The sequence below is a fragment of the Papaver somniferum genome, chromosome 9 (genome assembly GCF_003573695.1).
Source record: "Papaver somniferum cultivar HN1 chromosome 9, ASM357369v1, whole genome shotgun sequence".
NCBI lineage: Eukaryota > Viridiplantae > Streptophyta > Magnoliopsida > Ranunculales > Papaveraceae > Papaver > Papaver somniferum.
The window spans coordinates 9,187,903-9,209,304 of NC_039366.1; the positions used below are offsets into that span (position 1 = coordinate 9,187,903).

General features: G+C 37.8%; 3 protein-coding genes across 6 annotated transcripts; 1 reads left to right on the forward strand and 2 right to left on the reverse strand.

The window, feature by feature from the left end:
• Positions 1-141: 141 nt before the first annotated feature.
• LOC113309702 (probable mediator of RNA polymerase II transcription subunit 37c) lies at positions 142-4,694 on the reverse strand. Of its 4 annotated transcripts, none has more exons than XM_026558198.1 (5): positions 4,531-4,694; positions 3,835-4,405; positions 3,210-3,346; positions 2,532-2,738; positions 142-2,076 (listed from the first exon to the last, which is right to left on the reverse strand). In XM_026558198.1, exons 4-5 carry the CDS (start codon positions 2,554-2,556, stop codon positions 326-328), a joined length of 1,776 nt encoding a protein of 591 aa, XP_026413983.1. In that variant the 5' UTR covers positions 2,557-2,738; positions 3,210-3,346; positions 3,835-4,405; positions 4,531-4,694; the 3' UTR covers positions 142-325. The 4 variants fall into 4 exon arrangements, with proteins under 4 accessions (XP_026413983.1, XP_026413982.1, XP_026413981.1 ...); XM_026558197.1 differs by having other exon boundaries at positions 4,509-4,694; XM_026558196.1 differs by having other exon boundaries at positions 3,835-4,694.
• Positions 4,695-9,281: 4,587 nt separating this feature from the next.
• LOC113310382 (probable mediator of RNA polymerase II transcription subunit 37c) lies at positions 9,282-16,533 on the reverse strand. Its single transcript, XM_026559040.1, has 11 exons — positions 16,407-16,533; positions 14,346-14,471; positions 14,080-14,209; positions 13,920-13,995; positions 13,733-13,828; positions 13,428-13,633; positions 13,086-13,344; positions 12,668-12,994; positions 12,393-12,508; positions 11,530-12,311; positions 9,282-11,231 (listed from the first exon to the last, which is right to left on the reverse strand). Exons 10-11 carry the CDS (start codon positions 11,732-11,734, stop codon positions 9,481-9,483), a joined length of 1,956 nt encoding a protein of 651 aa, XP_026414825.1. The 5' UTR covers positions 11,735-12,311; positions 12,393-12,508; positions 12,668-12,994; positions 13,086-13,344; positions 13,428-13,633; positions 13,733-13,828; positions 13,920-13,995; positions 14,080-14,209; positions 14,346-14,471; positions 16,407-16,533; the 3' UTR covers positions 9,282-9,480.
• A 123-nt stretch (positions 16,534-16,656) lies between these two features.
• On the forward strand, positions 16,657-18,084 carry LOC113310383. The gene has a single exon (XM_026559041.1). The coding sequence runs from the start codon at positions 16,866-16,868 to the stop codon at positions 17,931-17,933; it is 1,068 nt and encodes a 355-aa protein (XP_026414826.1). The 5' UTR covers positions 16,657-16,865; the 3' UTR covers positions 17,934-18,084.
• Positions 18,085-21,402: the final 3,318 nt, after the last annotated feature.

A 21,402-nucleotide genomic window follows, 5' to 3' on the forward strand; every position in this document is an offset into this window, starting at 1 on the left:
CATGTTAGATTGAGAGATCTAAACTCGAATTCTCACCTGTTCTTTTTTTGTATTTTAGAACCATGACAAATAGCTTTGATTTTTTTTTTGCCAATCAATTTCGCCGTCTCACCTCCTCCCCGAATTGGAGGAGACACCAAATAATGCTCACAAGATAAGGTCAGAGATATCAGTAAGTACTTACTAAGTAGTTTTAGAGATTCACAGAGAGAGGCATAAAGATATGAAAAATGACATTTTAACAGACTAAAACTAAAGTAAATTTAAACAAAATAGATCCCCATCAACTTCCAACCCTACTAGCTTTTCCTCCAATTTGGTTTGCTTAATCAACTTCCTCAATCTTAGGTCCCGCACCAGTGTTACCAGAACCACCCATTGAAGGACTATCCTCTTCCATGCCACCAAAGCCACCCATGTCAGGTCCAGCACCACCTTGATACATCTTAGCAATGATTGGGTTGCACAGACTCTCCAAATCTTTCATCTTATCGTCAAATTCCTCCGCCTCTGCAAGCTGGTTGGTGTCGAGCCACTGGATAGCAGCTTCAATGGCATCCTCAATCTTCTTCTTGTCAGCTGGATCCAACTTCCCAGCAATCTTCTCGTCCTTGATGGTGTTCCTCATATTGTAAGCATAATTCTCCAAACCATTTTTCGATTCAATTTTCTTCTTGTGCTCTTCATCCTCTGTCTTGTACATTTCTGCCTCTTGCACCATCTTCTCAATCTCCTCCTTGGACAACCTTCCTTTATCGTTTGTAATTGTGATTTTGTTCTTCTTCCCTGTAGTTTTCTCCTCAGCAGACACATTAAGAATACCATTTGCGTCAATGTCGAAGCAAACAGTGATCTGAGGGACACCACGAGGCGCAGGTGGAATTCCAGAAAGCTCAAATTTACCAAGCAAGTTGTTATCTCTGGTTCTTGCCCTCTCCCCTTCAAACACCTGAATCAGCACTCCAGGTTGGTTGTCGGCGTAGGTTGAGAAAACTTGCTCCTTCTTGGTGGGAATGGTGGTGTTTCTTGGAATCAAAGTAGTCATAACCCCTCCAGCTGTCTCAAGTCCAAGGGAGAGAGGAGCAACGTCCAACAGCAACAATGTAGTCAACTTCTCAGTACTATCACCACTCAAAATCGCTGCCTGCACAGCCGCTCCATAAGCCACAGCTTCATCGGGATTAATACTCTTGCAGAGTTCTTTCCCATTAAAAAACTCCTGCAACAGCTGTTGCACTTTAGGAATCCTGGTTGATCCACCGACTAGAACAACATCATGAACACTACTCTTGTCCATCTTAGCATCCCTCAAACACTTCTCAACAGGCTCCATGCACTTCCTGAATAGATCCATGTTCATCTCTTCAAATCTAGCACGAGTAATGGATGTGTAAAAATCAACACCTTCATATAAGGAATCAATCTCAATATTGGTCTGAGCGGTGGCTGAAAGAGTCCTCTTTGCTCTCTCACATGCTGTCCTCAACCTTCTTAGAGCCCTAGGATTTCCACTGATATCCTTCTTGTTCTTCCTCTTAAACTCTTGCACAAAGTGATTCACCATCCTGTTATCAAAATCTTCTCCTCCAAGATGGGTATCTCCAGCAGTAGCTTTCACTTCGAAAATACCCTCTTCAATGGTCAGTAAGGAAACATCAAATGTACCACCACCAAGATCAAAAATTAGAACATTCTTCTCCCCGGTGCTCGAAGTTTTCTTATCAAGACCATAAGCAATTGCAGCAGCAGTTGGCTCATTGATAATTCGCATCACATTAAGACCAGCAATAACACCAGCATCCTTTGTAGCTTGACGCTGCGAGTCATTGAAGTATGCAGGGACAGTAACAACAGCATTCTTTATAGAAGAACCGAGATAAGCTTCTGCAATCTCACGCATTTTGATAAGAACCATAGATGATATTTCTTCAGCTAAAAATTGCTTCTCTTCGCCTTTGTAAGTCACATTAATCATAGGTTTTTCACCTGGTCCAGCTGTAACCTTGTAAGGCCACAGCTTCATATCAGCTTGAACTGATGGATCTGAAACCCTTCTCCCAATCAAACGCTTTGCATCTACAAGTATCAGAAACAAGAGTAATTCAGTATAGGCACTAACAACAAGAAGAGGCATAATAATAACAATAATAATAATTCTAAATCAACAAAAACAAATTGGTCAAAAACTGGCAACTCTTTTTGGCTGGATCGATCAACCCGAATTGACTCAGCCGAGTCAGACTCATGATTTTTATTTATCTATACAAAGCCTGATACAAATCAAATCAAATCAAACATAGAAAAATACGCAACAAGGCCAATACTAAGGTTTACATGTTGAGAAATCTTGTTCAAACAAACAAACATGCACATTGTTCTATTAGCTTCTAAACCGACTCTGTTTCACTTTGAGTCAGACATATTCATCGAGCTCGCTACATAACTCAGACATGCAATATATGGTCTACTTGACTAATCCACACAAAATCAATGAAAAAGAAATATTAGAAAAAGAACCAAAAAAATCTTACCAAAGACAGTGTTGACAGGATTCATAGCAACTTGATTTTTAGCAGCATCACCAATCAACCTCTCAGTATCAGTGAAAGCAACATAAGAAGGTGTAGTTCTATTCCCTTGATCATTAGCAATAATCTCAACTCTATCATGTTGCCAAACTCCTACACACGAATATGTTGTACCCAAATCAATACCAATCGCTGGCCCTTCCCCTGTTCCTGTCATTCTCCTTAAATATTATAAATAACTCACAGAAAAAAAAATTGCTTAGAAGGAAAATTTGCAGAACTTGGTTATGAGAATTTTGTGAAGCAAAGAATAATTTTATGAGGAGAAAGAGAGGTTGGTTGTTGTTTATATACAGGAATGGATTTCTCTAGTTAGTTCCAGAAGTTTCCGGAAGATCAACTAAAGGAAATTGGGATCAAATAAGGAAACTGGGGTTCAGATACATCTGGAAGATTCTAGAACTCCCACACCTTTGTATGGAAACTTCTTAATATGCCATATTTATGGAAACCTTGCAAAAATTTGGCTAGGCTTCTATGTTGCGTTTAACATTCTTAAAGTTGAGCATAATTAAAATTAACTTCTATCATTTTTGTGCTTCCTAAGTTGCTCACTTTTTTCACTGAACAATGCGGACCTACAGCAACAGGACAAAGGCAATGAAGCATAAGATATTTTACCTCTTCAAGTTTTCTTCTTAGGCTTTTGCTTATGCTCCCATTGGTTTCCTCTTATCGGTCCTTCATTCTATTGTTAAATGAAATTAAGCCAACCCCATAATCTTCTTCTGGTTATATAAGATTAAACTCCGATCAACCTGCAATAACAAAATCAACTTTTCTTAATTTGTTATGGAGTATGGACAGTGAATATGATAAGAGCATTTAGTAGAAAGAAACAACACATTCTTTTACATTTCAATTGAGTTGCCTCACTTTCTATCCTGACCTATACTACCCTATAATGAATTGAACTCATTGAGCCAAATACGAAATGGTAACACTTGGACAGCATTCTTGGAACAAATCTATACATGATTCTGCACTTAGCACTGCAACCGTACACAAAAAGCAATATGGAACATGCAATTCTAACAGAAGGTTCAGAGAGACGCAAAAAGCGTAAATTAAAATTCACGTATCAGCAGTTAGAGTTTGTTTTCCTGTGCATAAGGTTCCATTCTAATGATTCAGAGAGACACCTTGGTGTAAAATAGTAAAGGGTATCCAGTCAATCTTATCATGAACAGAAATGAATTAAGCTGCCAAGAATACATAGAGAAAGAGATAATGAAGATGAACAAACCTGCACTTCCTCGAGTATCATCGCTTCGAAATTACCAAGTCTGATTACAGGAATAACAAGACCTGGAAAGTAGATAGGACCAACGCACGCTACAGAACGACAAAAAAATGATCTTCTTCCTCTACTACTTCTCTCCAATGGAATACAAGGTCATTCTTAAAGAAACTCTAACACCAACAGAGAAACTGTCAATCCTTTCACCTAACCAATGATAAATTCCAGAGTCTTCCTGCACATACGCTCTCATTTTGTCCACGAATCTGGTCCCATCGTATAGACATCAACTATAGAACCATCAGAATGGACATACAAGCATATCACTTTGCAATCACCAGAATTGTATTCATAAACTATTTCGATCCACTGGTTTATCTGGTAATTCCTTGTATAGCCAGGACTCCAAAGACAAGAGAATTTTTTCTATTGATTCCAAATGCAAACAAAACCATTACAAGAACCAATAAATTGAACATCTCTTTCTAAACACCCCCAATGGCTTACCAATTTTGACACCACACAAATGAATATCATTCGAGAATCAAAGCTTAATGACCAAATTACCTTTCCCAACCTACCAAAATCGAAGTTAGATATCATGAGAATAGAGTTGGTTTATTTGGATGGTAAGATTACAGTGCATTCTAACAAAATTAGGGTTAGGAATGAGTTCATACCAAGAATTGTAAACACACTTACATACAAGTGTAGATTTCACTGGTAATTTCAAAAGAATTTCGAGGAAGATCTCATTTGGAGTGCTTGACATTATTCGATGCTTCTTCTTCTTCTTCTTCTTCTTCTTCAGATTCAGGGGATTCTGAGAGATTCAAGAGAATGTTTCGGATTTGGACTTTCAAGGACATTTGGGGTATTTGCATAAAGAATGAGGTTTGGAAATAGACAACAAATAGTTTTGGATGGAGTCATTTTTTGTAGCTGGAGCGCTTACCTTCGGCTATGCCTCTCCGGCTCTACAAGTATGTGTCTAACAAGGTTGGGCTGAGGGACGACCCAGAAATCTTTCCAAGATCGGACAGGAATATCACTAGCTGTCAATGCGGCTGAAGGCCGCGGCAACTTTTTTTTGGAACGAGTTATATAATTAGTGGTTAATTGGAATTTGCATATAAAATGCTAAATAAACAACTAGAAAATTAAAATCCGCAAAATTTAATTACCGAAAGTGATTTGAAATGGAAATTTATGGTTTATAAAAGAAGAATGAGAAAGTAAATGAACGTGTCACAGGAAATTTGAAGTTCTGAAAAGAAAAAAAATTGGGCCAAAAATTATTCGTGCTTCAATTACAAGGACTATATATGAATAAAGGTGGGCTACGTACTAATTCTGAAAAAAATCCTTATACAAAAATTTTATTCAGCTAAAAATTAGGACGGGCTATAGTCCGGATTAGCCCCTTGCTAGACCCGTCCCTGAAATTGGGTACGAAATAATACTCACTCGAATAACTCTGAGGTATCATCTCATATTTCAAGACAAATAGTGCGAAAATAAGAAAGCAAATACTCTGACATTGACTCAAGCTGAGTCGAACACTAAGTCAAATTCAAATATGAGATCACGAGTTAAATCAAATAAACATGGGGTGAACAACACGATTGTCTTCTATTGAATTGATGTTTGGATCTGACTCGGTCCTTGATTGGGTGCGAGTCGGATATCATATTAGACAGTGTGCTTTTTAGTTTGAGTAAGATCTGACTCGCAACCTGACTCGGACCTAATCCCTGAGCCTGGTCTGTTTGAGTCAATTAATAAAATGTCACTGATACTCGTTTTTTTAGTCAATTGAGTCAAATATGACTGGAAAAACAAACACATTGACTAAGATCCAGAATCAGGTGATTGCAGTCAAAAGTAATATTTGTGTTAACTGTGTGCGTCATTTCTTGGAGAACTTCTATACGACTTTCAACGATGCGACGGTACGTGAGTTCATGTGGATAGCCGCTACTACAGCTCTTCCCCGAAATTTTGAATACCATATGGGTGAGATCCGTAAAGCCTCGCCAAGGTGTGCAGAATGGTTTCTTAAGTATGACAAGGCACTATGGACTCAAGCCTTTCTGTTTCCCCTGAAACGGTGGGGTATATTCACAACAAATATGTGCGAGTCGACAAATTCTCAACTTCAAGTTGCACGGTCTTATCTCGTTGCGGCACTTGTCCAGGCTACCCGCGTGAAGGCAGCTCTTTACTTTGCTAAGCGCCATGACAGGAGTTTCACGCGTACTAAGTCTATCACCCGATATGCATCAAAGAAATTGGTCAAAGTTGTTAACAAGACCAAACAATTCATTCCCACTAGTTACGGCAACAACAAGTTTTCTGTCGACCACCTGGGAGAATTGTATTCTGTGGATCTTACATTGCGGACGTGTAGCTGTTTACAGTTCCAAAGTGTTGGTATTCCATGTATACATGCATGCTCGTCTATATTACTGCCATGACTGGTATTCCATGGACAATTATCGGCTTTAGCACCAAAGTGTTTATCACTTTCTATTTGGTGCTTTTTATCTCTGGAAAAATCCAGTCTTCATTTTAGTTTGAAATTTTCCATTTTATTGAGTGTATCCTATTACGGTTTACCATTGATACTCTTTATACTTTGTGAATTGATTGTTTCTTACATGTTGGTAAATGATTGTACCAAGCCTGTAACATTTCCATTCAAGTAAATGATTGGTATATTTGTTTATCCAGATAGAATGGTGTTGTTAAAAATGGGCATTAACTGTACACGATTTAAGATTTTTTTTTTCTTCCTATTACTACAACACTATTATTACAATAGAAGTTCATAATAAAAACAGTACCTATAATAGCTCATGTGATCCAGCGGCAAGTTGGAGTACACGGATACCCGACTTGTCGATCTACTTTTCCATTAGAAACTAAAACAATGCACCAAATATTTTTAATAGTACAGACTGGGCAGCATACGTAGTTAAATTAATACGATCCTCCAACAGATTTACCCATCAAAATTTTTGAGCTTTTTTTGGGAAAAATTTATATGACCCTCCAACAGAGTAACCCATCAAAAACTTTAGTACTTGAAGAATCAGGTATCAATTGAAACTTGTACTATTATCAGAAGATCCTAACTAATTACTTGATGCGACCCTGTTACGGTTGTTGCCATTTTTAGTTTGGTACCCAATTTATTTTAAACATAATTCTTTATTACGTACCAGATTAATTTTATACGACTTTTCTTTGCTATTTACCCAATTTATTTATACGACCGTCTGAAGACCAACCGACCAATCTTTCAATAAAATTCACAAATAGATAGGCGCTTCTTTAGTACTACAAACTTTACCAGGAACCGACCGTATATTTTCAGGAAACATTTAAGAATACCATATCATTTAATTCACTTGCGCATTAAGATAAAATTGTATTTACATTGCGGCAACTACAAGGACCGAAGTTTATTCTGCCATTTCTCAAGTGTTGTACAAGTCAATGGGAAACCTCAACACTTAGTTGTATGATGTTTCACATCCGTGAAAATCTGTTCGCCTGCATCTAAAGTCTTGTAAATGTCTTTGTTCTCCCGCAGGCCCTGCAATTGTTTGTCGGCTTATTTGGTTTTACCATCGGACACGGGGTAAGATCGACAATAACAGATTTATTCCGTTGCCCATGCTGCATTAACGGGTCAGCAACCACAGACATGTTCACCGTGGACGTTATGTGATTTTGAAGCCTTGGATCACAGCCATTTTTTTCATCTTGGATGCAGTAACTATCCAACACCGATGCCAACTCATCTTCGTCAAAACCTTCCCAAGGAGCGTCGCCCGCCATTTGAACTATAAATGTGCATATTAAAAGGACGAATAAACAAAGTTTAAACAGACTGACCCAGTGAGTTAAAATTAATGTGGAACTAACTATACATACCAAAAACATAACAATGAAGGATGATGGGTTTCATTATCGCTTTCAATCTTATGGAACAGAACAAAACCGAAGTTCGACATACAGGGAATCAACTGGGTAAGCCAGAAACAATAAATATTTATCCCAGCTCAGATGGGTAATCCTTAGTATGATTATGCAGTGTCGTTTAAAAATCTAAAGGAGAAGCACGGGAATTGGGTTTTTAAACAGTAAAAAGATGGTTAGGGTTTCAACCACCAGATTACAATCAATCTACTATATGATATGAATTCATATCCATCCGTCTCTGCAAAGTTACATAAGAGGAAGAAGAGGGAGGAAAAACTGGAATGGAGAAACTAAAAGAAAAATAGTGATGGATACTAAAAGAATTGGGATATGACTCTCTCTAAACTAGTATCCATTTCATATCCGGGTAAACCTCACAAACCCAAATTAGCTTAACTATGGTTGGTAACTAACTTGGCTTAAGGGGTAAACTTGGAAAAAATAAATCAAAACTTAAGCAATGGAAACGGACAGACTCGCTTGTCCGTTTATAAAGGAAGAATGAAAAGTGGGCTGGATCCCTAAATAAGAAAGTAAAAAAAAAAATCCCGTAAATATTTTATAAAGACAAAAAAAAAAAAAAAAAAAAAAAAAAACAGTAGTTAACATATATCGCTCAGTAAGACAATGCCAATATCATTTGGTTTCACGTGAGTTTTACTTGTTATCTCATTCCGAAAGCAAACTGTGTGAAGATTACATAACCATTTTATAAGTATGTATCCGTCATGAGTTTGATCCTCTTGTACAACTGGTTAAAAGGATGATCATGGATTTGTGCCTCCTCAATTTAATTCTACTGGCTCCATTATCTCCGTATCTTCTTCGATTATATTCGTAATTCTTTCAACAAAACCAAGGTGTCATATGAGGGAATATTTGATGTAAACATTCCTGAAATTCAACAAGCCTTTTGAAGGTTGAAGATTTGGAGTGTATGTTAAAAGTGGTTATAATGATTAATTTTTTTAATTTTTGTGAAAACCAAACGAGCCTATTTTTTAGAAACGGAGGGAGATGTGTTTAAGAAATTTGGATGGACCATGGAGAGGTTTTTGTCTTAGGGAACTGGAAAAGGGTTGTTATTATGAGAGAAGAGAATGGACCTGGCTGAGCCTCATCTGGTAGTCGGATTTTTGTTGGAGATTTCCAACTTGTCAAGGTGTTCATAACTCTGGGCACCATCCAATTAGGCATATCAAGCCCCAACTACCAGAGCAGTAACAAAGATGGCATCCTCTTCAGAACAAGCCGAAATACTAAAATGTGTTTTGGGTAAATTTTGTGTGTTTGGTTAAGCCGAGATGCGTGAAGCGTGAATGTAAAAATATGGGCTACAAGCTTGCTATGGCAGCTAAAGACTCTGCAATGTCTGTCAATTAGATTAGTAATCCAAGGCGTTTCAATCTCAAGTGAAATTTGGAGCATAAACAATGATCGAAATATGTTTGCAGGGCCGAAGATAGCAAGCAGCTATTTAAGATTCAGACAGAATAACAAAGAAATCAAAATTTAAAAAATAATTAACAAACTAAAACTGAAATATTTCCATTTGGTATCTGAACTTCAACCAACATCCAGACTGTACCACCAAAATAAAAGCTTAAAAAAATTTAAAAAGAATAAACTAAAACTGAGCTACCCAAAAAAAAAATCCTCCACTTAATCAACCTCTTCAATCTTAGGTCCTGCACCAGTGCTACCAGCACCGCCCATTGAAGGACCATCCTCGCCCATGCCACCAAAACCACCCATGTCAGGTCCAGCACCACCTTGATACATCTTGGCGATGATTGGGTTGCACAGACTCTCCAGCTCCTTCATCTTATCATCAAATTCCTCCGCCTCTGCGAGCTGGTTGCTGTCAAGCCACTGGATAGCAGCTTCAATGGCATCCTCAATCTTCTTCTTGTCTTCTGGTGCTAACTTCCCAGCAATCTTCTCATCCTTGATGGTATTTCTCATATTGTAAGCATAATTCTCCAAACCATTCTTCGACTCGATTTTCTTCTTGTGTTCCTCATCCTCTGTCTTGTACCTCTCTGCCTCCTGCACCATCTTCTCAATCTCCTCCTTGGACAACCTTCCTTTATCGTTTGTGATGGTGATTTTGTTTTTCTTCCCTGTAGTTTTGTCCTCAGCAGATACATTAAGAATACCATTTGCGTCAATGTCGAAGCAAACAGTGATCTGAGGGACACCACGAGGCGCAGGTGGAATTCCAGAAAGCTCAAATTTACCAAGCAAGTTGTTATCCCTGGTTCTTGCCCTCTCCCCTTCAAACACCTGAATCAGCACTCCAGGTTGGTTGTCGGCGTAGGTTGAGAAAACTTGCTCCTTCTTGGTGGGAATGGTGGTGTTTCTTGCGATCAAAGTAGTCATAACCCCTCCGGCAGTTTCGAGCCCAAGAGAGAGAGGAGCAACATCCAACAGCAAAATCTGATTCAAGTTATCATTACTTGCACCAGTCAAAATGGCAGCCTGCACAGCCGCTCCATAAGCCACAGCTTCATCGGGATTAATGCTCTTGCAGAGTTCCTTGCCATTAAAGAACTCCTGCAACAGTTGCTGCACTTTAGGAATCCGAGTTGATCCACCAACCAGAACAACATCATGAACACTGCTCTTGTCCATCTTAGCATCTCTCAAGCACTTCTCGACTGGTTCCATACACTTCCTGAACAAATCCATGTTCATCTCTTCGAATCTGGCACGAGTAATAGATGTGTAGAAATCAACACCCTCATAGAGAGAATCAATTTCAATTGTAGTCTGGGCAGTGGATGAAAGAGTCCTCTTAGCCCTCTCACAAGCTGTCCTCAACCTTCTTAATGCCCTTGGATTTCCAGTGATATCCTTCTTATTCTTCCTCTTAAACTCTTGCACGAAGTGATTGACCATCCTGTTGTCAAAATCTTCTCCTCCAAGATGAGTATCTCCAGCCGTAGCCTTCACTTCGAAGATACCCTCTTCAATAGTCAGCAAGGAAACATCAAATGTACCACCACCAAGATCAAAAATTAGAACATTCTTCTCCCCTGTACTCGATGATTTCTTATCAAGACCATAAGCAATTGCAGCAGCAGTTGGTTCGTTGATGATTCTCAGGACATTAAGACCAGCAATGGAACCAGCATCCTTTGTAGCTTGACGCTGCGAGTCATTGAAGTATGCAGGTACGGTAACAACTGCATTCTTTATAGAAGAACCAAGGTACGCCTCTGCAATCTCGCGCATCTTGATGAGAACCATAGATGAGATTTCTTCAGCTGAAAATTGCTTCTCTTCGCCTTTGTAAGTGACAGTAATGACGGGTTTTTCAGCTGGTCCAGCTGTAACCTTGTAAGGCCATAGCTTCATATCAGCCTGAACTGATGGATCAGAAACCTTTCTTCCAATCAAACGCTTTGCATCTGCATATATCAGAAAAACATTTAGTACACAAGAAGAATCACAACAATTCAAAACCAACAAAAACAAATTGGTGGGCAGAGATGAGTAAATTTGGTGGTTTAACTTTTTATTTTAATTTTGATTTTGTAGGTTAAGATTTACTTCCTCTTTAAAAGACAAAGACAGATTTTGGTCTAAAAAGCAGACCTAATTGACTCGGACCGAGTCAGACACCAAAACCCTCATATCAAACCCTAACCAAATTCACAAATAATCACTGAAAAGTAAGTAATAGAGAAAGGAAATCAGAAATCTTACCAAAGACGGTGTTGACAGGGTTCATGGCAACCTGATTCTTAGCAGCATCACCGATCAACCGCTCAGTATCAGTAAAAGCAACATATGAAGGTGTTGTTCTGTTTCCTTGATCATTAGCAATGATCTCAACTCTATCATGTTGCCATACTCCAACACATGAATAAGTTGTGCCTAAATCTATACCAATCGCAGGTCCTTCAGCCATTCTTTGAAACTAAAGAAGAAAAAGAAAATTTTGCACAAGTTTGTTTCTGAGAAGAAAAGATTGTATTGAATGAGTTTTCAGGGGGGGACGAGATGTGCTTATATATAAGATAAGAATTTGATTCGTGAAGCTTCCGGCGGTGGAGTTGTATTTAGGAAAGGAGTTAAAGGAGGTTTCAGGTTTGGAAAGAGCTGGTTATTTCCAGAAGGTTCTTTTCTTCCGGGAGTTATGACCCGTTGGATTTAAGTTTGGGAAAGTGGGATTATTCTAGAAACATCTGGAACTCTCTCACGCGCAATTTTTTGAAATGGGTTAGTTGGGCCGGGTTTAAGGTTGTGCATATTATTGGTCGGGCTTGGGCTGAACTCCGAACGGTGCTGTGTAACTGTTTGAATTTCCGGCAATTCATGAATCAGATGCCCATGACTCTTGCAGCTGCCTTCTTTAGCTTGCTAGCTCACTTGAGCATTGACATCTTGGTCCTCGATCACTTCTTCCTGTATATCTTGAGGTTTTTAGCAATTTCTTCTTCCTTTTCAGCAGTCAAGAAGGATGGTGGCCTTGGGCGCCACAAAAACTGCAAGACCGAAAAGTTTATACATGGTTAGGTTTCAGGGTTCAGCAATTGAAGAGAATAAACAATAAAGATATTTCTTACCTCATAGACGTGTGATCGGTGATCCCTTGGGGGCCTGTACAGTAGCTTTCCATTGAAAGACGATGTTGAACCTATTTTTCATTTTATGAATGGAAATAACAGCAGTTGCAACATATCTGCAAATATAACACAATCCAAGAGGAATTACATTTCTCATCCGATATAAGTACCAAAAAGAGGAAATATAATTATCCCATAATACCAACTAAAGAGAAAATCCACGCATAGATAGGGTTAAAAACACTGTAAAATAATTTCTTAAAAAGTGTTGGTACCTTCCAGTGGGATCTTCATCAATTTCTGTTGCCATAAAATGCTCCCAGTGGCCATGGTTTCAAGCTCATCAACGTCCTAGTGTTCCAACTGTCAATTGAGATGTTTCAACCCAGCAACAAGTATGAAACTGCCAGAAGGAGGGCATTTGCATTCATTCCCTTGAGCTTCTCCATGGAAAACAGAAAAGATATGTCCTTTAGGCACCCAAGCATAAGCCATAATCACCAAGTCCTCACTTGAGTGCCTGTACAGTAGCTTTCTATCGAAAGACCAAATGTTGAACCCATTTTCCAGTTCATGAAGAAGTAACAGCAGTTGCAACATATCTGCACATATGACAAAATCCAAGAGGAAATTACATTTCTCATCTAATATATGTACCAAATAGAGGATCAAGGATTATGCCCTAATACTCACTAAAGAAATAATCCACATACTATAGAGAAGATTAAGAACACTGTCAAAAGCAAATCTATGTCCTTCAGGTCATATCTCTTTCTTTGATTCGGAAAAGCTCAAAATCAGTACACGTGCTTTTCTTGGTTTTGGTACACTGTATACCCAACCATAACCACAAGGTAATATCCATAGCTTTGCCAGTACATTTTGCAATCACTGACACTGAGAGATTCTTCTACTTGAGTTACTCTTTACCAGGAATTTGAAAAAGACTCACCTGCATACAAAAGACACATTTAGAATAATATAAGTAGCAGCATAGTTCTGAAAGGGATGCACATCGAGAACTTATGCACTCACTTTTACGGGTTGGTTAGCTCGAACGAACTTCGGAGCAAAGAGAGTAATGCTGAGATCAGCAGGTGACCAACTGAAGTCGAGCACATTCTGAACCTTTCAAGACTTCTTATCAGTTATCAGTAAGGGTGAAAGTCTCTGCCTCATAAATAGAGATAATATTCTTTCCAAGCTTGGCAAAATACTTATCATATATTCCACCGCCTCATCTGAACAGTAAAAAATGAAAAAAGAAGTTACTGATCGTCATCTGTCAACCTTTCCCATGACTAGTTAAAGCATCACGATATCACAAAAGGATAAATCACCTAAAAACGGGCCATGAGACTCCAGATACACCCCCAGCTCCACCAGCAGCAAACTCATCAGCACTTCCCTTGAAGTCTCGCATTCAAGAAAACTCTCTAGTAGAGCATAAAAAATACACCATTTCAGTGATGCTTGATATCAAACAATATAAAAACAGTAAAATAAACCCAAATAGAGGCTGCTCACATGTGTATCGCGAGGATTGCTGGCAGTTATACGTGAACAACCAATTTTTCCCGGGAGAGTAATCAATGAGCTTAACCTGCTATCAACAATATCAATATTATTAAATGCAGAAAAGAAAAAAGAAAAAAAATGAAAATGATAACTTGAACAAAGATATAACCTGTGGATGGGCACATCGCTAAAGGCGATCAAAGGTGGATGCACCTCCCTACACAACAGCACTTTGTCAGTGAACAGTGGCTAAGTATGTCCCAAGTGGAGACCACTGAACAAAAATTCTTGGTCCAGTACTGCAAGTCAAAAGAACAAAAATTACTTACGAATGAAGTTACAAAGACCTTCCTACTACTGGAATAGCACGGTATTTTTTTCAAACTACGTAGAAAGAGATATTACAAGTAATGTGGAAAAGATTGTTATACTTACTTGATGCTGACGGCAATAAGCTGGAACAGGCCTGGGATCCATTCGAAAAGATTTCAGTAACAAGATGTGCGTGTACAACAACTGATAGCGTGCTTTTAATCAGTCAACCATTGTTGTAAGTTCTCCCTGTAACAAACATGCAGATATTTGAGTAAGGAAGGAATTACCAGCTAAAAAAAGTAACAGCTCAGAACTGGACCAATAGTATAACACTAAACACATTAGGGAACCAGCTCAAGCACACTAATTCACAACTACAAACAGTAATAGCTGGAAAAACGTATTCTACGTAACACAAAATGAAAATGAAAACGAAAATGAAAACCACTGTGTTGTGGGACTTGCTAAAATAAAGAAATTCAGGGTGGAAGAAGCTGTAAAATAAGGTTGGACTTATTACCCCATAACTAAAATAAATGAGGCTGGACTTATTACCCCATAACTACCAACACACAAAGAGACTGAATCCGTATACATAATCAGGTTTAAATTTACAATGATGAATACCAAACAAGTGTATTCCTCGGAGAGATTTATAGTCTCGACTCGACTGACTATGCATATCTGAAATTCAGCAGATATCTGTATAGCCATAATTCAAACTTCCTTTGAAATAAAATTAAAATTAAGATCAGATCCTAACAAGAGATACCCAGGGCGTATACGGGCTAATAGCCCATTCATTTCATGAAATTGTCAAAAGTCATTGAATGCAAATTTATGAGCTTTTGTCCAATTTGTAGCACCCGTGCGTCTGCTTCTTTCCTTGGCAAGCTCAGCAGCTTCCAATGAAAAAGTAAGTAAAAGCGACACTATACCAATACAATAATGCCAAAAAAACTTAGGCAAAAAGCCAAAAATTACTGAATGAATAGGTACATTACATTGACAACTTAATCTCAACTAAATCTAGTTCCCCAACTTGATAACTATCGGAAACACTTGATAATTGAACTAACAGAGGTCCCTATTTTTTTCATTTTCTTCTTTAGAGTAATAAATCAATCAAGATTGAGTAAGGAATTACCAACTGTAAAAAGCAACAAAGCAGAACTAGACCAATAGCACAACACCAAACACAATTCACAACTACAAACAGTAATAGCGGGAATATGTAACACAAAATAAAAACGAAAACCATAGTGTCGTCGGACTTGTTAAGTTAAAGAGATTCGGGGTGGAAGAAGCTGCAGAAGTTGGACTTATAATCTCCCATAACTACCGAATAACAAAGAGACTGGAACCTATACAAAATCAGGTTCAAATTTACAATAATGAATATCAACCAAGTGTGAATTACTCAAAGATTTATGGTCTCGACTCGACTGATTACGTATATCTGAAAATCAGCAGATATCTGTATAGCTAATCCAATAATCCTTTAAAATAAAATTCAAATTAAGAAACAGAACCTAAAAAGAGATAGCCTAAGCATATATGGCTTAATAACCCAATCATTTCAAGAATTTGTCAAATACGTTGACTGCAAATGGGGTTTGTCCAATTTATAGCAACATCTGTCCGCTCCTTTCGTTGGCAAGCTCAGCAGCTTCCAACGAAAAGTAAGTAAAAGCGACACTACACCTTCCATTTACAATACCAAAATTTAGGCCAAAATTACCAAATAAGTACATTGCATTGACAACTTAATCTCAACTAAAATCTAGTTCCCCCAACTTGATAACAACAGGGGACACTTTATAATTGAACTAACACAAGTCCCTTTTTCCATATTCTTCATCAAATTAATGAATCAACCAAGATTGAGTAAAAGAAAATACTTTTATTTGTTCAATCTATGTAACAATAACCTAGAGTTTTCAGGATCAACAGGTAACCAATCTGACTCTAAATAACACCAATCTACTGTAAAATCTTTCAAACATTAACTCCACAATATCACATTTCTCATGAGGAACAACTACTAGTCTGGAACAAGATTATCAGCAACAACAATTTACCAAAATTCTGATTTAACCAGTCTAAAACAATCAAAAATCATAAAAATCAAAGAAAAAGCAAATAAAACTAGGGTTAAATTAAAAAGAGGGATTCATTTACCTTGGAATAAATACCAAAATCTTCAAACTGAATCCAAATCTAAAATCATTAATGGAGTCAACACATACCCACTTCCCTTCCCCTAGTAGGGCAAGGGCAAACAACCCAACCAGAAATTCACTTTCTCTCTCAATTTCACTTTTTTATTAAAGTAAAAAAAAAAAAAAAGAGAATTTGTGTTTTTTTTGAAAAATAATTAATGGGGCAATAAATTGGTGGTGTGGTACCAGACCACCAGACCAGACTAGAGAGACTATGTGTGAATATGTGTGACCTATTTATAACCTGCTTGTGTCCCTCTCTCCCAATTTAATATTTTTACCCACTCCCAACCTCCAAAAATAACACCTCCTCCTCCTCAAGCACAGACTAGACTAAAAACTCTCTTTTGACCTCTCTACCCTCATCTTCCTCCTCCTCTAAATCCAGTGAAGATCATCATCATCAGAGAAATCAGAAATGAGGTGTAAGAAACATATAACAGACCGGAGTAGTAGTGTCGGTGTCTGTGCATCGTGTCTCCGTGAAAGATTATTTGCTTTGGTTGAAGCTCAAGCTAGATCAGCAGCAGCTCTACAACAATCCGAAGAAGATCAACAACCACAACATCAACATCACCGGAAATCTGATCCGATACCGCCACCGTTAATCTTTCCACGGTCAGTTTCTCCTTATATATGTCGTCGTTCCGATGATTCGTCTTGGCATCAAAATCAATTAGATTCAAGATTTTACAGTACTCCTCAATTAGGTCCATCTTCAAACACTGTAAATACTACTAGTGTTACTCAGACGAAGAAGAAGAAACACACGAATAGATTCAGTATTTTATCGAATTTGTTCCGTTCTTCTACTCATAGATCGGTGGTTGCCGATGAACAACCACCACCGGAGCAACCAATTCCAATTCCAATTCCAGATCCTCCTAGCAGATTTGTTGAGAATTCAACGGTTTACAGGGCGTCAGTATCAACACCATCCCCAATTTCATCAACGTGGTACTCATCGTTAATCCGAAATCGCCGGAAAACAACACAAGAATCACCGTCTCGATCGACGATGACGACGAATAACAACTCCCACCACCATCGTCGTGGGCATCACAGAAACAAAGGATTATCACCGAATTGTACAGAAGAATTAGAACGAGATTTTGAAAACAACAATGGAGGAGTAATTGGAGATGAAGATATTAACAACATTGGTGGTTATTTATCAGAATCATCACCAGGATGGAGGAAACAGTCATCAACAACAGCAACACCAGGAAGACAAAGAAGAGGAGGTTCAAATTCAAAGAGTGGTGGTGGTGTTAGTAGTATGGCATTTTGTTTAAGTCCATTAGTTAGGGCAAGTCCAAAACGTCCATCAAGAAATCAAAAAGATGGATTTTCCGGTGAAATTAGGGCTGCTTCTTCTTCAATTCACCATAACAATAAACCTAATCTCTCAGCTGCTGCTTCATTTTGTGCTAATAGATCTAGAAAGCTTGCTAATTTTGGAAGATACAACAATTACAATCCTTAGAACTTACTTTGTTTCTTCATCATCATGACTGTTTTACCCTTGTATTTTTTCCATATTTACCCATTGTATTTTGTGAATTTGTGGTGATATTATTATTAAAGTAATTAGAATTATACACAAACAAAATATATATAAAAAACCCATTTAATAATGAATTCACTTCCTCTTTTTTTCTTTAATCTATGACGATGAGTGGGAGAAAGATTTTAAGTTCACGCGCTATTGTCTTTGTCTACATCACATAGAGGCGCGCCCTTGAGATTTATATCCAATTTATTGTGTTTGGTTTTTCTTATTTCTTTTTAAATTTGGTGCCAACGGGTTGATTCTGTTGTTGGATTAGTTGGTACACCGAAAGATTTCACCGACTATTTTCCCGGTAAGACTTATAAATAAATTCAGCTCTCCGGAGTCTGTCACTCTTTTATTTTATTTTTGAGTCCATCACCGATTTTTGAGTCCTTCTGAGTGATTAATCGACCCAGTTTCACCAATAAAATTAACCATTTCAGGATAATTATAACCTTCTGAACCTTAATTATCAAGCGATGAACCTTTTTCTAACGCAGCCAAGCTTCTAAATCCAAACAGACTTCGACAAGAGCTAGAGCTTAGTTCAGTATCACCTTCCCTTTGAAGGGCATCTGCTTCAGTTGAGGAACCTGCTAATCTAGACCGAAGCCTAAGAACTGATCCGACTTTTCTAACCTAAAGCACTTGACCCATAATTTTGTTTTGTTTGTTGGATTAGTTGGTACTCGTGAAATAAAATTATTTGGTTTTTTTATTTTATTTGTTCCATTGCATTATGACCCATTGTACCTTGTGCATATTATTGTTTTCGTATCATTTGTACGTTTGGTACTGTTCCGGTAAGGTTATGATATCCATCTTCTTCTACGAAAGAATCTACGATACTGTATTATTTTTGTCGTGTTTGTGTACAGTTATTTGGATTTTTATGTCAAATAATTTCTCATCTCCTAGGTAGGTTGTTGATGTACGAAAATGAAATGAGAAGTGCAGATATAAAGATTTGGATTGGAATACAGTGTCAGCTTTGGAAAGACGACCGTCTTTAATTCTGTTTCTTTCTGATACATGTCTATCTTTAGAGCCTTTTAGGGCGGCTCTGTAAGTTTTTGTCTGTGATTCTTTGAATAAGTGGTACTCAAGACAATGTCAATGAAAAATATATATTTATTTATTCTTCTTATGGAAAAAGTCTATTAAATGAACCTAATGGATGGTAGCCAACGATTTGTTTTTTTAACGGTTAGATTTGTTTTTTTATCCACTTTCATTTCATTTCTTTATGGACTCAAACCCAAACCCGTTACGCGATGTTTACAAACATATCCCTAGAATATTAGCTTGCAGTCCGATATTGTTTGGTTTGTATTCACGAAAGATATGCCTAAAATGTAAGATAACATGAGATAGAAGTGCGAAGGGATCCTCGTTCACACTTAAATGAGTTAAGAAAAGAAAACACAAAAAAACATCGTTATCTGATACTACATATATATGTATAAGTGGTCACATATAACATGATTTATATGCGCTGATAACAGCTCTATTAAGGATTGATATCAGTTCATATTAGGACAAAACGATTCTGGTGATCCTGACCATTGGATTGATGGTTGATATTAGCTCCTAATAGAGCTGGTATCAACCCATATAAATCATCACATATAAGGTCTCTCTTTGGTCGGCCCCGAAGATTTTTGTAGTTGACCATTATGTAAAAGGAAGTCGCATTTGACTTGAACTGGTTATATACCGGGAATCAAACTTTATTATATTATTCTTCATGTCCGTGGAGAAATCATAAGCAATGATTTTTGGTTTGAAATTACAAGTTTTATGTGGAGCACAGGAAGAAGAAGAAGAAAAAAGTTGAAAATAGATGGATGACGTATCATTATTATACCACCCACAAGGGTTTGAATTATGGGGTGATTTGAATATGTCATATTTATTCCCTCTTAAAAACATTTGAAGAAAAATCAATTCTTAGGTACAGTGAGTGATTAATGAGAAGTTTTATGGCCTCATGGTGCACCAAACATCTAACCGATAATATTAATATCTTTCAAGTTCAAAATTGTATGAACAAGAATAGTGAATGAAGTCAAATGTTCGACTCATGATCTTGACTATATCGGCAACCAACTTCTATGGTACCTTGAATTAGGTACTCCTAACAATTTAACTGATGGAACCCAATGAGGGACAACGGGTGGACTCGACGGTCAATCACGAATCCATAACCATCTTTTATTGCACATTGGAAATTTTGAATAGTATTTCGGAAATAATTTTCAATTGTAGAAAAATTCTGGAACATGGCCAAATTGGGGTATACCCGATTTTAAGTGGACTTTTTTTAAGGGATAAGGGGGAGTCCTAATGGGTAAAGTTACAAAACTACCCTTACCTTTTATAATTCGTATTACTCTAAAACAGTTTTCATTTTTTTCATTTCATCTTCTTTTCTTCTGCTTCTTCTCCTCCAACTCTACCTTACCGGCTCTTCCTCCCCCACCATTGAAAACTCGTCGATTAATTCGCTGTAATCGTCGATTCGAAAATTCCGATTAATCTTCAAACATGGATCCGTCGCGGCCTAGGGCTAGTCGTATGAAAGAAGCAAATAGAAAACGCAATGGATATAACCAAGGAATTGCAAAATTAGTTCAACAAAAGAGAAGAAAAAAATGGTTGAAGAAGAAGAAATCGAAGCCGCTCAAACCGAAGAATTGGCGCGATTGAGAAAGTAAGGGCCTACTTAAACTCACTCTAGAATTTCAATTTCATGTTTGCATGTCAAATTAGGTCATAAAAATCGAATTTGTGTATTTTCAGTTAATCAGCTGGCAAGGTGTTTGTTCCACGACCTTGCCGACTTTTCATGTTTAGGGTTAGTCGGCAAGCTCTTAGGTTCAAGATCTTGCCGGCTGTTTAGTATTTGTAACTGCTTTTACTGGTTCGACAAGTTATTCAACCTAGGAGCTTGCCGACGATAGTTTTTTTTTTCGTCGGTAGGTTATAATTTTTTACCTTGCCGGCTGTATTTCAAATTTTTGTGTCTCCCGATGCCTTAAAGTTATTTGAGTTGTTATGAGCCGGCAGGTTATTTGAATAAGACCATGTCGACTATAGTTTAGTCAGCATGTATTTTAGATATATACCCTTCCGACCATTGTTCCGCCGGCTTGATTATATTTGTCGACCCTGCCGACTATTGAATTTTTTTCTTCTTAATTTTGTTGTTCAGGTTGGCAAAGGGAAATAAGAAAAATGTTACTCCTCCTACAAGACCTCCTCTCTTTGGTGACAAACTCTTGACTGCAACACGTCGAGGGGCATTAGTTGATCCGGGAACGCTAAAGATCCGTGAACGGAATGATCCTCAACCACCACCGGAACCAAATGAAGACCAATCAATTCCATCTGGTAGAAG